Source organism: Saimiri boliviensis, chromosome 10, assembly GCF_048565385.1.
Source record: "Saimiri boliviensis isolate mSaiBol1 chromosome 10, mSaiBol1.pri, whole genome shotgun sequence".
NCBI lineage: Eukaryota > Metazoa > Chordata > Mammalia > Primates > Cebidae > Saimiri > Saimiri boliviensis.
Window position 1 is genome coordinate 867,641 of NC_133458.1, and position 17,552 is coordinate 885,192.

The following is a 17,552-nucleotide window of genomic DNA, read 5'->3' on the forward strand; positions in this document are numbered from 1 at the left end:
AGGGCGCCTGCGCAGGTCTTGAGCTGAGCAGGTTCGGGCCTTTCCTTTTGGGCCGAAGCAGCGGCTTAAGCCCCCCGCGGGCAGGGGAACGAGGCGACCCCCGGCACCGGGCCGGGCGGGGCGCGGGCCAGGGCCGGGCGAGGGGCGCGGGGCCGCGGCAACCGCGAGTGGGAAGGGGAGGAAGCCGGGCGGGCGGGGCGTGGCCGAGACGGGCGGGGGCGTGGCCGAAGGAGACGGCGCGCCCGGGGCGGGGCCGGGGCCTGTGGGCGGGGCCTGTGGGCGGGGCCTGTGGGCAGGGCCGGGGCGGGGCCGGGCGCTGTCCGGTGCTGAAGCTCGGCCGGGCGCCGCCGCAGGAGCGCAAGAGGCGCGGCGGGAGGAGCTGGCGGCGCGCGCCTCGCAGGGCCCGGGCTCAGCCGCCTCCCGCCGCCTCCCGCCGCCTCCCGCGCGACCATGGACTGACTGAGCGCCGCCGGCCAGGCCGCGGGGATGGGGCCGCCGCTCCCTCTGCTGCTGCTGCTGCTGCTGCTGCTGCCGCTGCCGCCGCGCGCCCTGCCTGCCGCCCCCGCGTCCGTCCCCCGCGGCCGGCAGCTCCCGGGGCGCCTGGGTGAGTGAGGGGCGCGGGGGAGGGGCGCCTCGGTGAGGGCGTGGGGGCGCGGGGGAGGGGCGCCTCAATGAATGAGTCGGGGTGTTGTGAGAGGGCGCCTCAGTGAGGGGTTCGGGGGGAGGGGCGCCTTACTGAGGGGGCTGGGGGAGGGGCGGCTCCAGGCGAGGGGGGAAGCGGGGAGAGAGCGCCTCAATAAACGAGTGGGGCGCGGGGGGAGGGGCGCCTCCGAGTGAGGGGCTGCGGGACGGCGTCCTCATCAGTGGGTCGGAGGCCTGGGGGGAGGGGCACCTCAGTGAACGAGTGGGCGGTCGGGGAGGGGGCGCCTCGGTGTGTGAGGGGCGGGGGAGGGGCGCCTCGGCGAGGGAGTGGGGGCGCGCCTTGGCGAGCGCGTGTGGGGCTCCGGGGGCCTCGGGGTTCCAGCGCGCCACCCCCAGCTTTGGGTCGCAAGCCCTCGGCGGCGGATCGCGAGCTTCTCTGTCCTCACTCTGGAATCGGAGCAGGTCTCCCGCCCCTGCCTCAGTTTCCTCCCCGGCGCCGCCTCCTGCCTCTCTCCCGGCTCCTGGGCCTCGCGGCCGGGCCCGCCATTCGGCGCTCCCCTGGCCCCGGAGCGCGCGGCCCTGGTTCGGCGTGGGTGCGCCCCCACTCGTGTTCGCGCCGTGTGTGCCCCCAGGGGCCGGGCCCAGGGTGTCCCAGTGCACCCGCTTCTACCTGCGTCCCCTGCTCGCCCCGCGGGCAGCGCCGCCGAAATCAGAGGACATTTTTCCTCCGTGGCAGCCGCGGGAGGAAAGGGAGGGCGGCAGCTTCATGGCAGCGAGGGAGTGGAAGCCGCTCCTTTCCCAGGCGGATGCCCCCGTTTTAAACCCATAAAACCTCCAGTCCCCGGCACCTCCTTCCCTGCTAATCTTGTTTATTAAGAAGATTTACCAGAAACCAATGTTTCCAGGCTACTTCAGGGCCAGAATTACACATGACAGGTTCGGATAATCGGTGTCCACGGGGCGCAGAAGCAAACGCAGGCAGCCAGGGCGGAGAGGGTCCTTTTCCGCTGCCCGGGGCCGCCTGCACCCACCTCAGCGCGGCTGGGCTCCAGCACCTTCCTCCTGGCTTCTAGGCCCTTCTGGTCTCCAGTAGTGCTTTATCGTCAAAATCCCAAATAAAAACTGCAGAGAACCAGGTGTCTTGACACAGTCTCCTGGGTTGACGCTCCCCTCCCCCAAGCCAGAGTCCCCTGAATCCCTCCCTTGCTTGCTGTGTGGTCTCCTCACACTCCCTAACCTGCTTGTCTCTGTTAGAGGGAGCGCAGGTGCTGGGAAAGGAGGTTCTTGCCCGCCTGCCTTGGAGTCCTGGGTGGGGGAGTGTTGTGTGCTGGTCCTGTACCTCTGGGATGTTGCCCAGTCACTGTGACCCCAGGGCCTGGGTGAAGGCCTCACCCTTCCATGCTGGAGCACGGGTGAGTCCTGCATGGCAGTCTTGGGTGCCTTGCTCACTCCGCATCCTCCTGGTGCCTTTCCCCAAATCAACAAAGGCCAGGCTGTGCACCAGTTGCCTCTTGCTGGGGCTGTATGCCGTCCTCCATCTGGCTTGACCTGGCCAGTCACCTCATGGGAGAGTCGTTTGCTCTGAGGCCAAATGCTGCCCTTCACCTACACATGAAGCACACATGGGCGTCAAGCATCCCAGGGAAGGTAGGTTATTATGGTGTGAGCGGGAGGTGGTCCTTAACTGCTTTCCTTGCTATTGCCATGCTCAGTTAACAGCATTCTTTGAAAATCACAGAGAAAGTCAGAAAGATGAGTGGTAGCTGAGAGAGGGAGCAAAGGAACACCCAAAGATGGAAGTGCGTGAAGAGACGAAAGCTGCTAGGCTGAACGATAACGCCTGATGCAGCAGTGTTGTTTTGGCTACCAGCAAAGTTGACTCGTATAATTAAAACTGGTGCCATGTTTCCCTCGGCTCTGATCGCGGTGTCACTGACAACGGAAGGCTCTGTCATAAGGAGACTTACGGACACACTCGTTTTGTAGGAAAACATTAAGGATGCCGACTTGGTTAGAATTGTTTCGAGGGCTCCAGGTGAAAGGCATCACCTACATTCTTGTGTAATTGGGAACTGCCCGGGCAGTACAGACAGTGAAATGTACGTGTGGTCTTCCCATGGCAGGAGCCACCTGGGTGCAGAATGTGGCCATGTGTGAGCTGCCTGTGTTTTCTCTACCATGTACCATCTTCACTCAGTATTGCTGCCATTTCGTCAGAATACAGTCCATAGAGAATGCAGGCAGAAGCTTGCTTACCTGTGTGAGACATGTCCTGCCACTTTTCTTTCTCTTCTCTCTGAATCTTGTTTGGCAATGGTCACACCAACTGCGTTGTTCCAAACAATGATGCTCAATTAAGGATGCACAACGAGGCCTTAAATGTGGCCCAGCTGTGCCATTTGTAATCTATTTATTTACCTGTTAACGTTCAGCTTTAGTTGAGGCCTCCAGATCACATATGGTTCAAGGAGATCCAAGTTTTTGCTCTTCTGTTACATCAAAAAGCCTTGTAGGTTAGAACTAGGGGTTCATGTTAACAAGACCTAAAGACCAATTCTTTTTATATAGGATGCCTTGACTTGAGCAAGGAGCCCTTCTCATATAGATAGTGAAGGAGCTCTTGATGAGACCCAGGGTGGATAACTACCATCTCTGAGTTTATTTTCATGGCCTTGAGCCGCACTCCGTGATGCTGACTTATTTCCAGAACAGCTGTTGGCAGCACCCGGTGCTAGTGGAAGTCTCCCTGCTTCCTCTCCTCAAAGGACACTCTTTTCCCCTAATTTATTTAGTTTCCTGCCCTCCCATCACCCACTCTGCCTGTTCCTTTCTGGTCGGAAGGGCTCCCTTATGGCATTAATTAATTATCTGTGAGACCATTATCGAAGCTGAACACAGGAACACGGCACCCTTTCTAGTGACACGATTCAGCTTTGCCTGTAGCAAAATAACATTGCTGTGTTAGGCAGGGCTGTTCGGACAGCCTGATGGTCTTTTCCATATGCTTCAGTCTTTGAGCTTTCCTCCCCACCCGCCCGCCTTTCTCTGTGATTTCAGGGCATCCTTTGTGCAGGTCTCAGTGCTTTTTCCTTAAGTTTAACTTGAACATAAGCCCTTGTTAAGGGCGTTAAGCTGTTCTTCAGTTCCATGGAAGCTGACTTGTGAACCTGTTCAGGTCGCCCCTATGTTTAGGGGGCAGTTTTATAAAGGCCCCCCTTCCTTTTGCTAAAGAAGCACAAGTTTCGTTTGCCAATGATAGCCTTTCATGCAGATTTTACTTGGAGAATCCAGATTCACAACCAGTGGGTGCACCTGGCAGTGAAGACAGGAGATTGTTCATTTTGCTCCTTTGTTTTGGCCTTCCGATTTGCCTACACAGACTTTTCATTCACCAGGAAGCCTACACAGAGCTGAGAGGCAGAGCCATCAAAGCAGGACTCTGCTGGCTTTGTGAAGGAGATGGCGTGATTGTTTATTTTTAAATCAAAGGATCCTTACTGTCACAAGAGCACAAATCTATCTTTACTTCTTGGGGTCCTGAGCCCCAAGTTGGTTGGATGGTAATGAGCAACCTGCCCCTTCCCCCAAGAAGAGCCCTGTGCCTTGCACGTCTGTGAGCTTCTCTGCCTGTTGTTCCCTGCCTCTCCTGCTCGGTCTCCATCAGCCTAAGGGCTGGTGTTCTGGGGAGAAGGAATGGGGTGCATTGTAAATTCTAGGCTTCTGGAAGAAGGAGGTGCCAGACAACGGGCTCACCCCTGAAGCTAGATTCAGGAAGTGGGATGTGGGGTGTCAGGCTCAAAAGGGATGGGCAGGGAATGGAAGAGCTTTTAAAATGACTTCTTCTCAGTGCTGAGCTTAGCTGTGCGTTTCAGCGTCTGGCAGCTCTTCTTCCAAGCTGATTTGTTTTTGTACCTGGTGATCAAGGTCAGTGGTGCTTGCCAGGGAGGTGGGGCTGGGCAATCATTTTGTTATAGTCCTCTTTCTGCTTTACTCCGATATGGTGTTGGGCCCCATCATGGCACACAGTGGGAATCTCTGTGTGCCATGAGATGTGTACACATGTCAAGTATCCAGCTTCCTGTGAAGAATAGGACTGTTGGCACAGGGTACACAGGAGGCACAGGGTACGTGGGACCGAGGTTGGGTGGTGGTGTGATGTGCAGCCCAAGGCTCAGCATCCCAAGCCCCATCTTCTGATAAACTCTGTGATAACATTGATTCTTTTATGTGACAATAATTTCTGCATTCTGGCTTGATTTTGTCCTAGTGTTCATGCGGTATTACCTCATTTTTGGATGCAGTTACTCATCCACTTTCCTTTAGATTTTGAAAGTGAAGAATATGGGACTAGGAAGAGGAGTGAAGCCTCAGGGAAAGACAGGGGTCAGCTAAGCTGTCATCAGACATGGTCTCATTAAGAAAGTTCCACTCAGTGTACCTGGTTTTGTGGGTGAGCCGTGACCACTGCCTCTTGGAGGGTTACTTTAGAATTTCTGTTTCCCTATGAAAAAATGAAAAAGTATTTGTAGCCAAATGTGGCCCAAACTAATAACAGCTCTCTGGCATTGGGTGACAGATATCTAAGATATGCCTGGGTATGTGCAAATATTACTAGTTTAAGGATTTTTTTTTTTTTTTTGACATGGAGTCTCACTCTGTCACCCAGGCTGGAGTACAATGGTGCAGTCATGGTTCACTGCAGCCTTGAACTCCCAGGCTCAAGCAATCCACCCGTGTTAGCCTCCTGAATAGCTGGGACTACAGGTACACACCTCTGCACCAGGCTAATTAAAAAAAAGTTTTGTCTTAGTTTGGGTTCACGAATAAATATGGTAAGTAAGAAAAGAAGCAACAAAAATTTTTAAAAATGGATACGTTTTTCTTTTTTAGACATGGAGTCTTCCTGTATTGCACAGGCTGGTCTTGAACTCCTGGACTCAAGCGATTCTCCTGCCTTGGGTCCTCAAAGTACTGGAATTACATGCATAGCCACTGTGCCTCACCAGTTTTAAGGATTCTTTGTGCGTGGAGAGGTGAAGAAAAAGCTTAAGAAATGGCAGAAAGGGTTTTCATCCAGCTGAATCCCAAGAGATGAAGGCCAGATGAGCCTTGGCTAACTAAGAATCTCTCTTATCTTTTCTGACAAGATGTTCCACTTCTCAGAGAAAGCAAATAGCTGAATTCACAGCAGATAACCCTCCACACCACATAAAAGCACCTGGCAGCTCTTTCCACATTAGTCTAAATTGACCTTCATAAATGTAGACCCAGCTGGACTTATTTTTTAAATCTTAGTTGATAGAAGGCCAGAAAACCTGAGAAGCAGAAAACAGTCAATCCACTTTTCTGCTGCTTGGAAGCAGCGTGGAAACAGTGTGTTGAAGGAAGGACATTTTCCTGTTATCTCTTAACTACTCTGCCACAGCCACTGTTTAAATATCTTAACAGGAAGTAAAAACGGGTGAGGCTGCCTTGGAAACAACTGCTTCTGCACATTTAAAATACCTTTTTTGTTTGTCAGCCTGCCTCATGAGGCTGTTAAGTGGGTGGCTCTTGCAGGCAGCTGGAAAACTGGCCCTCGGACTTTCGAGGTGCATTTATTTGTCTTTAATGACCTCTGTGTGTGTAACATAAACCAAAGAGATGACGAGTGTTTGGTGACAGTTACTCAGTGTTAACTCTCATCTCTGGAGGTGGTAAGAGGGCATTTCACTTCCTCTGTTTTTGTCTGTTCCCTCCAATAGTCCTAACTGGGATTCAGAAAACCAAAAACCAAGGACATTCCCTGGGTAGCACCAGGACTAGGACTGTCTCTTGTGAGAGTGATTTGAGGCCATGGCAGGTGACAAGGGATGAACTAATAGTTACAAAACAGATTGTAGAGCTTTCTTTTTAAAATTTAATTGTAAATTATCATAAAGTAAAATGGACTTTTCTCTTTTGGTGTACTGTGTTGCATATAGATTCAGGTGGCCACCTCCTCTGTCAGGATATGGGTCATTCCATCACTCCCAAAACTTCCCAGCGTGCTCCCTCACAGCGACAGCCTCTCCTATCCCTATGCCTCTGGATACCCCCAACTCTTGAACCCCTGAGCCTTCCATGTGCACTGACATGTATTCCCCAGAATAACCTGTATAGGTATTTCTGTCTTCAATTTAAAGATAGAAAGACTGAGGCTTGGATTGGTTAAGGAATGTACTATGGGACACCCGGTGGCTACATAATGGCACTGGGATGGGGTCCTAGGTCTCAGGAGCCTCCTTTCTCTCTCACTGGTCATCCCAGGATGGGCCGAGGATTCTACGTGCTGTCAGAACCCATCTCTGGCTTCACAGAACAAGGATATCTGTCTTGTTCCTATAGGAGTGGGCATCATTTCACTTGTCAAATTGTCTTTCTCTTAGGAGCTTCTTGACCTCATGCCGTGGAGATTTTAAAGTGCTCTTTGGCACCAGCAGAGGATTGATTTTCTGAGTTGGGTTTTGTTTTGGGTGTCAGATTCAAATATTTGGTGTGCCTCTCTGAGGGAATTTTGATGTTTGGAAATGGATGACTTATTTTTGGAGACTTTTGGCCTTCTCATAATGGCGGGGAGTGAAAATACCTCCAGTAGGCTTCACTACTTGATATGTCCATAAAAATTTTATGTTCAGGGCCGGGCGCGGTGGCTCAAGCCTGTAATCCCAGCACTTTGGGAGGCCGAGACGGGTGGATCACGAGGTCAAGAGATCGAGACCATCCTGGTCAACATGGTGAAACCCCGTCTCTACTAAAAATACAAAAAATTAGCTGGGCATGGTGGCGCGTGCCTGTAATCCCAGCTACTCAGGAGGCTGAGGCAGGAGAATTGCCTGAACCCAGGAGGCGGAGGTTGCGGTGAGCCGAGATCGCGCCATTGCACTCCAGCCTGGGTAACAAGAGCGAAACTCCATCTCAAAAAAAAAAAAAAAAAAAAAAAAATTTATTCTCAGAATGGTTGCTGGCTTCTGTCAGATTTTTAAAAATGGGGCGACACAAACACCAAAGAAGCGAGCTTTTATCTCAGACTTGTCATAACAAAAACCCACTTCAGAATAGGGATGAGAGAGGGACTACATTCCTAAGAAAATTTTAAGAGTAGGTTCTGTTTAGGTTTGATGTTTAGAGTGGCAAGCAGGCAGAGGGGTGGTTTAGGGACTCCCTGTTCTTTTCTGAACTATGCTGGTAGAAGGAAAGAGTAGAAGTTTCTGTCATGTGACACGGGTACTCTGTCACCAGGCGGTTCTGAAAGCTCATTTTGAAAAGGTTTCTGATGCAGTATTCTGTATACAGCACAAAGGTCTGTTTGGAAATGGTTTGTTTGGTGGAAGGAATTTTCAGAAGGAAGGCTGACCTGGTTTCCAAAGGAAAAGGACTTCATATTAATCGCACAGGTGAATTCTGGTTCCAGCTGTGAAATACATTCAACTTGTATGGAACAGCTAATAAAATTGGCAATCAGAGGCTGATGCTTTTTCCATTTTGAGCGGTGATTTTAATCCAGCTCAAAGCAGCAGTTAACCTGTGGTACAGTTTGAAGCTGACCCCACAATGTGTACATTCTCTGAAATAGCTGCTCTTCTAGCAGATCCAACTGTGCACACCAGCACAAGCGCCATTTCTTAGCTGGAGGCAGGGGTTGGAACGTGGGCGAAGCAGTGGCAGGAGCTGCTCTCTGATGACTTCCCACCTCAAGTCCGTTTTGTCCCTCTTTTACCTAGAGTTCTTGAATCTCTCTGCTTTGCCTGAAAACAGGCCAACGTCGAGATAAGTGGCACCCATTCTTGTGGTGGAAGACTTGCAGCATCCAGGTTCCTGCTTTGTTATGCTGTTCTGGTCCTTGATTCCATGCAATAGCCAACATGAAATTATGATGAGTTAAGGTAACATAAATTGGGCTTTTTCACTTAAATGGAAAGAGTATTCTAGCGGAGTCAGAAACTGCAGTTGATTTCTGCAAATATGGTGGGGAATATGTGGATATGTTTCAAGAGCACAAATTAAATACTGTACTGAATGATGAAGAAAATGATGAAGAAAATGAAAAATCTTTTCTCCGTTGGAGACTTTTATTTATTTATTTTATTTTATTTTTTAAACTTTAACAATCTTTTGGCAGTGCATGGTGGCTCACGCCTGTATACTCAGCACTTTGGGAGGCCGAGGTGGGCGGATCATCTGAGGTCAGGGGTTTGCGACCAGCCTGGCCATCATGGTGAAATCCCATCTCTACTAAAAATACAAAAATTAGCTGGATGTAGTGGCAGGTGCCTGTAATCCTAGCTACTTGGCTTGAGGGGCTGAGACAAGAGAATCACTTGAACCTGGAAGATGCAGGATTAAGTAAAACAAGGTTGTGTCAGTGCACTCCAGCCTGGGTAACAGAGGGAGACTCTGTCTCAGCAACAACAACAACAACAAAATAAAGTAAAATAAAATAAGAAAGAAGTGGGACTTAAGGGAACAACAGACACTAAAGAGGAGAGGGAGAAAGGAACCAAGGGTCGAAAACCATTTATCAAGTACTGTGTTCCTTATTTGGGTGACAGGATCATTACAAACCCAACCATTGACATCATTCAATACACCCATGTGACAAACCTGCACATACATGTACCCCTTGAATCTATGAATTTTTTTTTTTTAACAGAGACATGGTCTGTCTCTGGAGTCCAGACTGGAGTGCAGTGGCACAGTCATAGTTCACTGTAGCCTCGAACTCCTTGGCTCAAGAGTTCCTCTCCGCTCAGACTCCTGAGTAGCTGATACTACAGGTATGTGCCACCATGCCTAAATTTTTAATTCTTTGTAGAGACAGAGTCTTGCTGTTTCCCAGGCTGGTCTTGAACTTCTGGACTCAAGTGATCCTCCTTCCTTGGCCTCCCAAAGTGATGAGATTATAGGCATGAGCCACATGCCCAGCCCCTAGAATCTAAAAAAGAAAAGTGACTTAAATAATATTCATACAAATTTCTTACAAGCTTGAGTAGAAAGTATAATAAAAAGAGATAGTTCATACCCTTTTTTAGATATGCTAAACACTTTCTTTTAAAATGTTTTATTATGTAATGTTTGATAAATGCAAAATTCAGAGCACGTTTTTTAGTATACTTGGCATGTCTAGGTTGCACTGTTTTTAAGTGCCAGAATTTTGGTCTTGCCAACAAGCTTGTTGGGTGGGTGTTGTTCCCTTTGCTCTTCTGAAGTGAGGTGAGTGTCTGGCTGGCTTGCTTTGCCCTCTGGCCTGCAGGGCAAGGGTGGGCAGTCTTGCTGTGTCCATCCTGGCTTCTGAGGATGGCAAGGGGAGAGGGAGGTGGCCGGGCAGTGCAGGGTCTGTGTTAGTGCCCAGTGCACTCCTCAGAGTTTGCACAGGGCCCTTTCCCTTACTCCATCCACTTAGGGTTGTCAGATTCCCAAGGGGAGACCTGTGGGCCCTGGATGGACCTTGTCCCTGTTGTCACATCCCATACTTGGAGATCCTTGGCTCTGGTGGACCCCATTCCTGGGGTTGTGTCCCATCCTTTATCTGTCTTTTATCAGGTTACAATAGTCTTCCTCTTAGAAGAAATAAAGACAAGGTGAGCACTCACTTTGCCGTTTGGACTTTCTTAGGAGCCTTCAGTGTTGTTTAGGCCCCAAGCTGTTTGTGTCATCCAGCAGGGTTGGGAGCCCTCAGTGTTGTGTAGACCCCATGCTGTTTGTGGTAGTCAGGGAGGGTTGGGAGCCCTCAGTGTTGTGTAGACCCCATGCTGTTTGTGGCAGTCAGGGAGGGTTGGGAGCCCTCAGTGTTGTGTAGACCCCATGCTGTTTGTGGCAGTCAGGGAGGGTTGGGAGCCCTCAGTGTTGTGTAGACCCCATGCTGTTTGTGGCAGTCAGGGAGGGTTGGGAGCCCTCAGTGTTGTGTAGACCCCATGCTGTTTGTGGCAGTCAGGGAGGGTTGGGAGCCCTCAGTGTTGTGTAGACCCCATGCTGTTTGTGGTAGTCAGGGAGGGTTGGGAGCCCTCAGTGTTGTGTAGACCCCATGCTGTTTGTGGCAGTCAGGGAGGGTTGGGAGCCCTCAGTGTTGTGTAGACCCCATGCTGTTTGTGGCAGTCAGGGAGGGTTGGGAGCCCTCAGTGTTGTGTAGACCCCATGCTGTTTGTGGCAGTCAGGGAGGGTTGGGAGCCCTCAGTGTTGTGTAGACCCCATGCTGTTTGTGGTAGTCAGGGAGGGTTGGGAGCCCTCAGTGTTGTGTAGACCCCGTGCTGTTTGTGGCAGTCAGGGAGGGTTGGGAGCCCTCAGTGTTGTGTAGACCCCATGCTGTTTGTGGCAGTCAGGGAGGGTTGGGAGCCCTCAGTGTTGTGTAGACCCCATGCTGTTTGTGGTAGTCAGGGAGGGTTGGGAGCCCTCAGTGTTGTGTAGACCTCATGCTGTTTGTGGCAGTCAGGGAGGGTTGGGAGCACTCAGTGTTGTGTAGACCCCATGCTGTTTGTGGTAGTCAGGGAGGGTTGGGAGCACTCAGTGTTGTGTAGACCCCATGCTGTTTGTGGCAGTCAGGGAGGGTTGGGAGCACTCAGTGTTGTGTAGACCTCATGCTGTTTGTGGCATCTGGCAGGGTTGGGAGCCCTCAGTGTTGTGTAGACCCCATGCTGTTTGTGGCATCTGGCAGGGTTGGGAGCCCTCAGTGTTGTGTAGACCCCATGCTGTTTGTGGCATCTGGCAGGGTTGGGAGCCCTCAGTGTTGTGTAGACCCCATGCTGTTTGTGGCATCTGGCAGGGTTGGGAGCCCTCAGTGTTGTGTAGACCCCATGCTGTTTGTGGCATCTGGCAGGGTTGGGAGCCCTCAGTGTTGTGTAGACCCCATGCTGTTTGTGGCATCTGGCAGGGTTGGGAGCCCTCAGTGTTGTGTAGACCCCATGCTGTTTGTGGCATCTGGCAGGGTTGGGAGCCCTCAGTGTTGTGTAGACCCCATGCTGTTTGTGGCATCTGGCAGGGTTGGGAGCCACATACCCTGCGCATTTCCGTCTTGCTCCAGAACCTCTGTCTTGACCACTGGCTGTCAGCCATAGCTCCCCTTGCTGTGCTGCTGTGGGACCTTTGTGGTGTTGCCTGTTTCCTTACATTCACTCAGATCAGCAGCACTTTACTCCCTGGAGGCCTCTGTGGGAGGGGTAGGCAGAGGTGCTGTTGGGAGGTTCCTCAGCAGCCCCCGCATCCCTGTGGAAAACCCTGGTGGTACAGGCCTTGGGTTCTGGGGTGTGTCCTGAGAGGGCCCCTCATGTTTTCAGCCCTTTTTTCTGGCTCACACCTGTTCCTGGAATAATGTGTTTAAAAAGGCTTTGGGACAGAGCTGTGTGGAATAGAGAAACTGTGACATCAGAAGGAGAACTTTACCGAGATGTTTGTTCTTGTAGAACCAGTGTGGCCTGAAAATGGCTTCTTCTGCATGAGCCTGGCAGGGTCACTGTGCAGGCGTCCCAGGCCAGCAGTGCCTGGCTGAAAGTGACTCAGTGTGTTTGCAGACACACAGCTCTGTTTGAGTGACCACATGAGGGGACACACCTCACCCGGACCGGAGCTCCTGCTCCCTGCTTGTTTGGGTAAGAGGCAGGCTCTTCCAGAGGGGAAAGTCTTGACGGCACATGGAATGGGGATGTTGCAAACTCAGAGAACATTTTTATATGAGTTTTTCATTGCGGGGAGTTTAAGAAGAAGGAAGCATTTTGAGCACTTGAAAAAGGAAACATTTGTAAGTGGAAATATTTTTAAAAATAAAGATTAGATTCTTGGTTTACGTTTCTATAAAACAATACTTTTAAATTTTTGTTGTAATTTTTAGTAATGCTGAAATTATTTTTGTTTACACCTATTTTGTCTCTTGGGAAATAAGATGTAGTTCTCAAGAGATGTGTTGATTTAGTGCCGTTCTGAGAAAATAAAAAGGTGTAATTGTGCTAAAAATTTGGATACTTATGTAGATATGCCTCTTTTATCCTCCACAGGTTCTGAGGGGGTGAAATGTAGATGTAAAACCTGGCTGGGTACATCGGCTCATGCCTGTAATCCAAGCACTTTGGGAGGCTGAAGTGGGAGGATCAATTGAGGCCAGGAGTTTGAGACCAGCCTGGGCAACATAGGTCAACTCTGTCTCTACAAAGAAAATGTAAAACATTAGCTGGGCCTGGTGGCACATGCCTATGGTCTTAGCTACTTGGAAGGCTGAGACAGGAGGATCACTTGAGCCCAGGAGTTTGAGGCTACAGTAAAAAGTAAAACCCATCTTAGGTGGTGGGTTGCTGGGGGGATTGCTAGCCAACTATGCTGTTGACCATATCAGTCAATAGTAAATGTTAAAAAGTGATACGTTTGGTCTAAATTGGTACTTTTAAAGAATATATAACATTTCTTTAATGACTGAATTTTTTTTTCATAGCACTCTGAAAGAAATGAGATATTCAGGGTAAGTTTAAAGTCAAGCACTATGGAAAAAAAGAATGTCCCAGATTGTTACAGGTGATTTCATGTAAGAAAACTTGTTTGATAAAGACTGTAGATGAGATGAATACCAACTCCAAAATCAAAGCCTCATTTTGAAAGATTCTACCCATGTGTGGGTATATTGTTAGCATGTTCCAAATGTTGAAATAGTTCTTCCAGACTATTAAAAGATGCTACTTTCCTGTGTAAAATAAATGAAAAAGGGAAGAAAAATATGTCCTTTGAAGAAAGGAAGTCTGTTTTAATTTGCAGCCTGAAGGAGAAGAGGGAGAGAAGTCTGGTGGTGGCCAGTTCTGCCATCTAAAACAGTGGCTCTCACCTGGTGCTTCTGCTGCTGGGACTACATGGATGGCGGACAGGGACACTGTTCGACATCCTGCAGTAGGTGGGACAGTCCATGGAGCCACCCACCCAGTGTGCCAGCAAGGCCTATCCAGGAGCCCAGTGCATGTGGAGGAAGCTGCCAGGCATGCATTTCTCACATATAGGAGAGGAAGAATTTGGCTTAAATTATGGCAGAACAAACTTTAAAAGAAAGAACGAAGTACTGGCACCTTCCATGCCACCTTCCAGTCTGGCTAGAGTAATTGCCACAGCTGAAGATCTGATCCTATCGCTCTTCTGCCAGAGCTGTCCCACACACAACCTTAGGAACAAGGCCTAAGCCCTGGGCAGGGCTGTCGGGGCCCCTGCTGGCAGGAGGCTTCCGCCTCACCCCCCTTGTGGCCTCTCCTCTCTGAGGCTCACCAAGTGGTGTCTCAGTGACTGATGGCGCAACCAACAGAAACGTGCATTTATTTACCAGATACGTGTTCTTCTTTACAAGTTATATATATGCTCTACTAAACTCATTGTATGTTTACTAGAAAAAACTTAAGAGTGAGAAATTAAACATCACTAATGATTAAAATGTTTTGCTGAAGATACAAAAACTTTGCATTCACTAAAATTTTTATTAACGTGATTAGTAACATTTTAGATACTTATTTTTAAATGTCTTTAATCTGGACAGCTTCAAATTATGGTTATTTGCTGTCTCAATGCACAATATGTGCTGAGAACAGTGCTCATCACTACTGATAATATGCATAAACTTATAATTGAGAAAGTGCAAAGAATAATTTTTAATCTTTCTGGTTGCCTTCTTGTGGTTCTAATTAAATTGTGATGCTTTCCACTTCAAAATGTGTCTGAACAAGAGCTCCCTGGAAGTACAGATTTTTTTTGTAATTGTGTTATTAACAATCCATGATTTCTTTCTAAGAATCTTTTCAAATCTTTGGATTACTTTTAGTTAAAATGGGTCACCTAATCCATAAGTCTCTTTACAGGCCCATGGAAACTGCAGCATAGTTGGAGAATGGCACAAGGGTGCCCACTCTTCTGGCATCAGACCCTAAGAGGCTGTTTGCTGTGGGACTTCGTGGGGCTCCAGCATTAGCCCATATATCGGGCTTAATTTTTAGAACCATCTAAGGGTGGAAATATCTCAACATATATTTTCAGTAATTTTTGCTGAATAAATGAATAACTCAATTACAGACTTTCAGAGCTGGAAAAAGAGTCCCTGGTCCAGTTTCATTGATTCATAAGTAACTGCTACATAAGGACATTCAGACCCAGGCATGGGCAGTGACTTGCTGTTGGCCTTCCTAGACAGAGACCCAAGCTCTTGGTTGATTGGTCTTCAAAGAACCCCAGAGACATGAAACTGGTGAGCGCTGGCAGTCAGAAAGGAGACGTGGTCACTCCTCCAGACCCTGTCTTGCTATGTTACTCTAGGATTGGATTGAAGACCCCTATGCTGACTCTTTATTTTTAAAATTGATACCAAAGAATGACTTTTTAAAAGTAACATAATCTTTTTCTGAAAATTGTTTGACTTCATCTGAATATCTATTCTTGGCTCATCGGCACCCAAAGTTGATGTTTTCTGCATTTCTAGGAAGCAGATTCCCTTTCCCGTCCCCACTCCATTTCTCTGAACATCTTGAGTCGTTTAGCTGGGTAGAAAGTGTTAAGTGACATACAAAGAAATGTTGATAATCAGATGAGGCATGTGTACCAGAGGATGATCATTAATTCCTATTGAGTATTATTATAAAAGTAAAATGAGAGAAGAGGGAAGAAAATACATTACTGTGTCCATTCATCATGCATCATGTTAACATGCCTTTTAAATTTAGATTCTTAGTCTAAGAACATTTCAGAATGAGTTAACAACTATTCTTCAGCTTAGACAATGTCATGGAGTAAGAATTATTTATTTAGTTGGGATAAAATGTAAATCATTCAGAAAGTATAAACTCATACTTGCAAGCTTACTATACTGGCAAAATCAGTCGGCTGAATAATATATATTATGGTCTCATCTTTATTTAGAAACTGCTGTTTCTATATCAGCTTAATCATTTTCTACTGAAGGACAAAGTGCAAAACAATTTCAGTGGCAAAGATCTCTGAATTCTGTTTCCAGTAACAGTGGATTGAGGGAGTGAATGACCCTCCCACTGAGAACAGATCTGGACAAAATGTACGAAATATACAAAGGATCACAGTGACAAGTCAGAGGGCAGAGACCCAGGAGAAGTGCAGGGGATGTGGCAGTTAGGGTCATTGTTATCCAGAGGTGTCAGGCCTCAGAGAGCTGTTGGGCAGGGGTCCCTGGTATGCCTCAAAGACTTGAGTTAGTACCCAGCAGGCTGCACCCAGAAAGGGTTCAGCAGACAGAGCTGCCTTTGTAGCACAGAGCTGGCCCAGTGCCCTGGTGGGTCAGCGCTGTCAGAGCTGCTGGTATCCTCAGCCGCCAGATGGGGCACAGTGGGTCTCCTCTGGAGGAGGTAGCATAACTAGAGCCTCAAGTTAACCCCACAGTTGTTTGCATCACTACCCAGTACCAAACAAAACATTTTGAGGGGAATTCAGATGTTTATCCTTTCCAGGTTCCTCTATCTCACTGTGAATGAAGAGGATCAGGTTTCTACCCAAGCAGACAATCAGCCAGACAGAGAAACCTCTTTTCAGAACGTTGTACTGAATACCTACTATGTGCTAGTCATTGGACTTGCAAACATGAGCGAGACAGAGTCCCTGCTCTCTAGAACCTTCTGTGTTTTCCAGAAGCTCTTGAACCTTTTCTGACTTCTAGAACAGTCCCTGCCTTTTAGAACCTTCTGTGCTTCCAGAAGCTCACTAGGACCTTTCTCTTTCCAGTGTATTTCTTCTGGTGCTTGTCTTATAGAAGGATTTCTTCAGCTTAATTCACTTAATAACTCTGGAGAATTTTCCATGCCATACCTACTGTTCTTGGCTTGGAAAACTCTTATTCGTCTCCATGCGGTGAGACTTGTGAATAAATGCACCATTTTTATTCCATGGATATTTATTTTGTTGTGTTTCCTAATTTTTGCCAAGAAATGGAAGTAGCAGCTATGAAATTGGCTGTTACGTTTTTGGATCCTTAAGAAATAGGTGCTTTTTTTTTTTTGATGGAGTCTCACTCTGTTGCCCGGGCTGGAGTGCAGTGGTGCAGTCTGGGCTCACTGCAGCCCCTGCCTCCCAGGTTCAAGCCAGTCTCCTGCCTCAGCCCCCCTAGAAGCTGGGACTACAGACACCCGACACCACACCTGGCTAAGTGTTGCATTTTTTTTAGTAGAGATGGGGTTTTCCTGGGCTGGTCTGGAACTCCTAACCTCAGGCGATCCCCCTGCCTCGGCCTCCCAAAGTGCTGGGATTACAGGTGGGAGCCACTGCGCCTGCGCAGAAACAGGTGCTTTTCACGACGCGGGTCAACAAACGGCATCATTTGAAAAAAAGGAAAAACAAGAGCAAAGACATTCCAAGCGCTGCCTCGGACCGGTGCGCCGCGCGGGTCGGGGCCGCTCTGCAGTCGCGGCCTCGGGAGCCGCGGGAGGCCGGGGCGCGCCGGGTCCACGCGCGCTCGCGTCCGTCCGCCGCGTCGGGCCGTCACACAGGCGCCTCGTCCCGGCCACCGGGGCGGGGGTCGGACCCGGCACGGCGGGCGCGTCCGCGGAGGGCGGGGGCTGCCGAGGCCGCTTTCCCGGCGCGGAGTCCGCCCGCGAGGCCCCGACCGCGCGTCCGTCCCGGGCCCGGCCCCGAGGCGTCCCTCACACCGGCGCTCCGCGGCCCCCAGGGAGCCGCCTCCGGAAGGACTCGGAGCCCGGAACCGCTGCCCGGATCGGCCTGCGCGGTGGGGGGGGCCCGAGGGAGCGGGGGCGGGGGCGGCCTCTGGGGCTGCCGGGGCGGGGGACGCCCGGGGGGACGCGGGGGAGGACAGGCCTGGCGGCCTCAGCGCGCGGGCTCCGGGGGCCGCCGCGGGCGAGCAGCGGGCACGGGGGCTGAGGGCGGGCAGGGGAGTGCCGCCCCGCGTGCCCGTCCGTGCCCCGCGTGCC

At 49.9% G+C, this 17,552-nt stretch overlaps 1 protein-coding gene across 4 annotated transcripts in view; it reads left to right on the forward strand.

Moving 5' to 3' along the window:
- The first annotated feature begins 286 nt into the window (after window positions 1-286).
- The window catches only part of PTPRN2 (protein tyrosine phosphatase receptor type N2), a 972,293-nt gene continuing 955,027 nt past the window's right edge, over window positions 287-17,552 (forward strand). For 3 of the 4 annotated variants that reach the window (XM_039472901.2, XM_074378841.1, XM_039472902.2), the window contains exon 1: window positions 287-604. In XM_039472901.2, the coding sequence (XP_039328835.1) occupies window positions 487-604 (118 nt within the window). In that variant the 5' untranslated portion in view covers window positions 287-486. The remainder of the gene's footprint in view (window positions 605-17,552) is intronic. The other variant, XM_039472903.2, reaches the window with a different exon arrangement.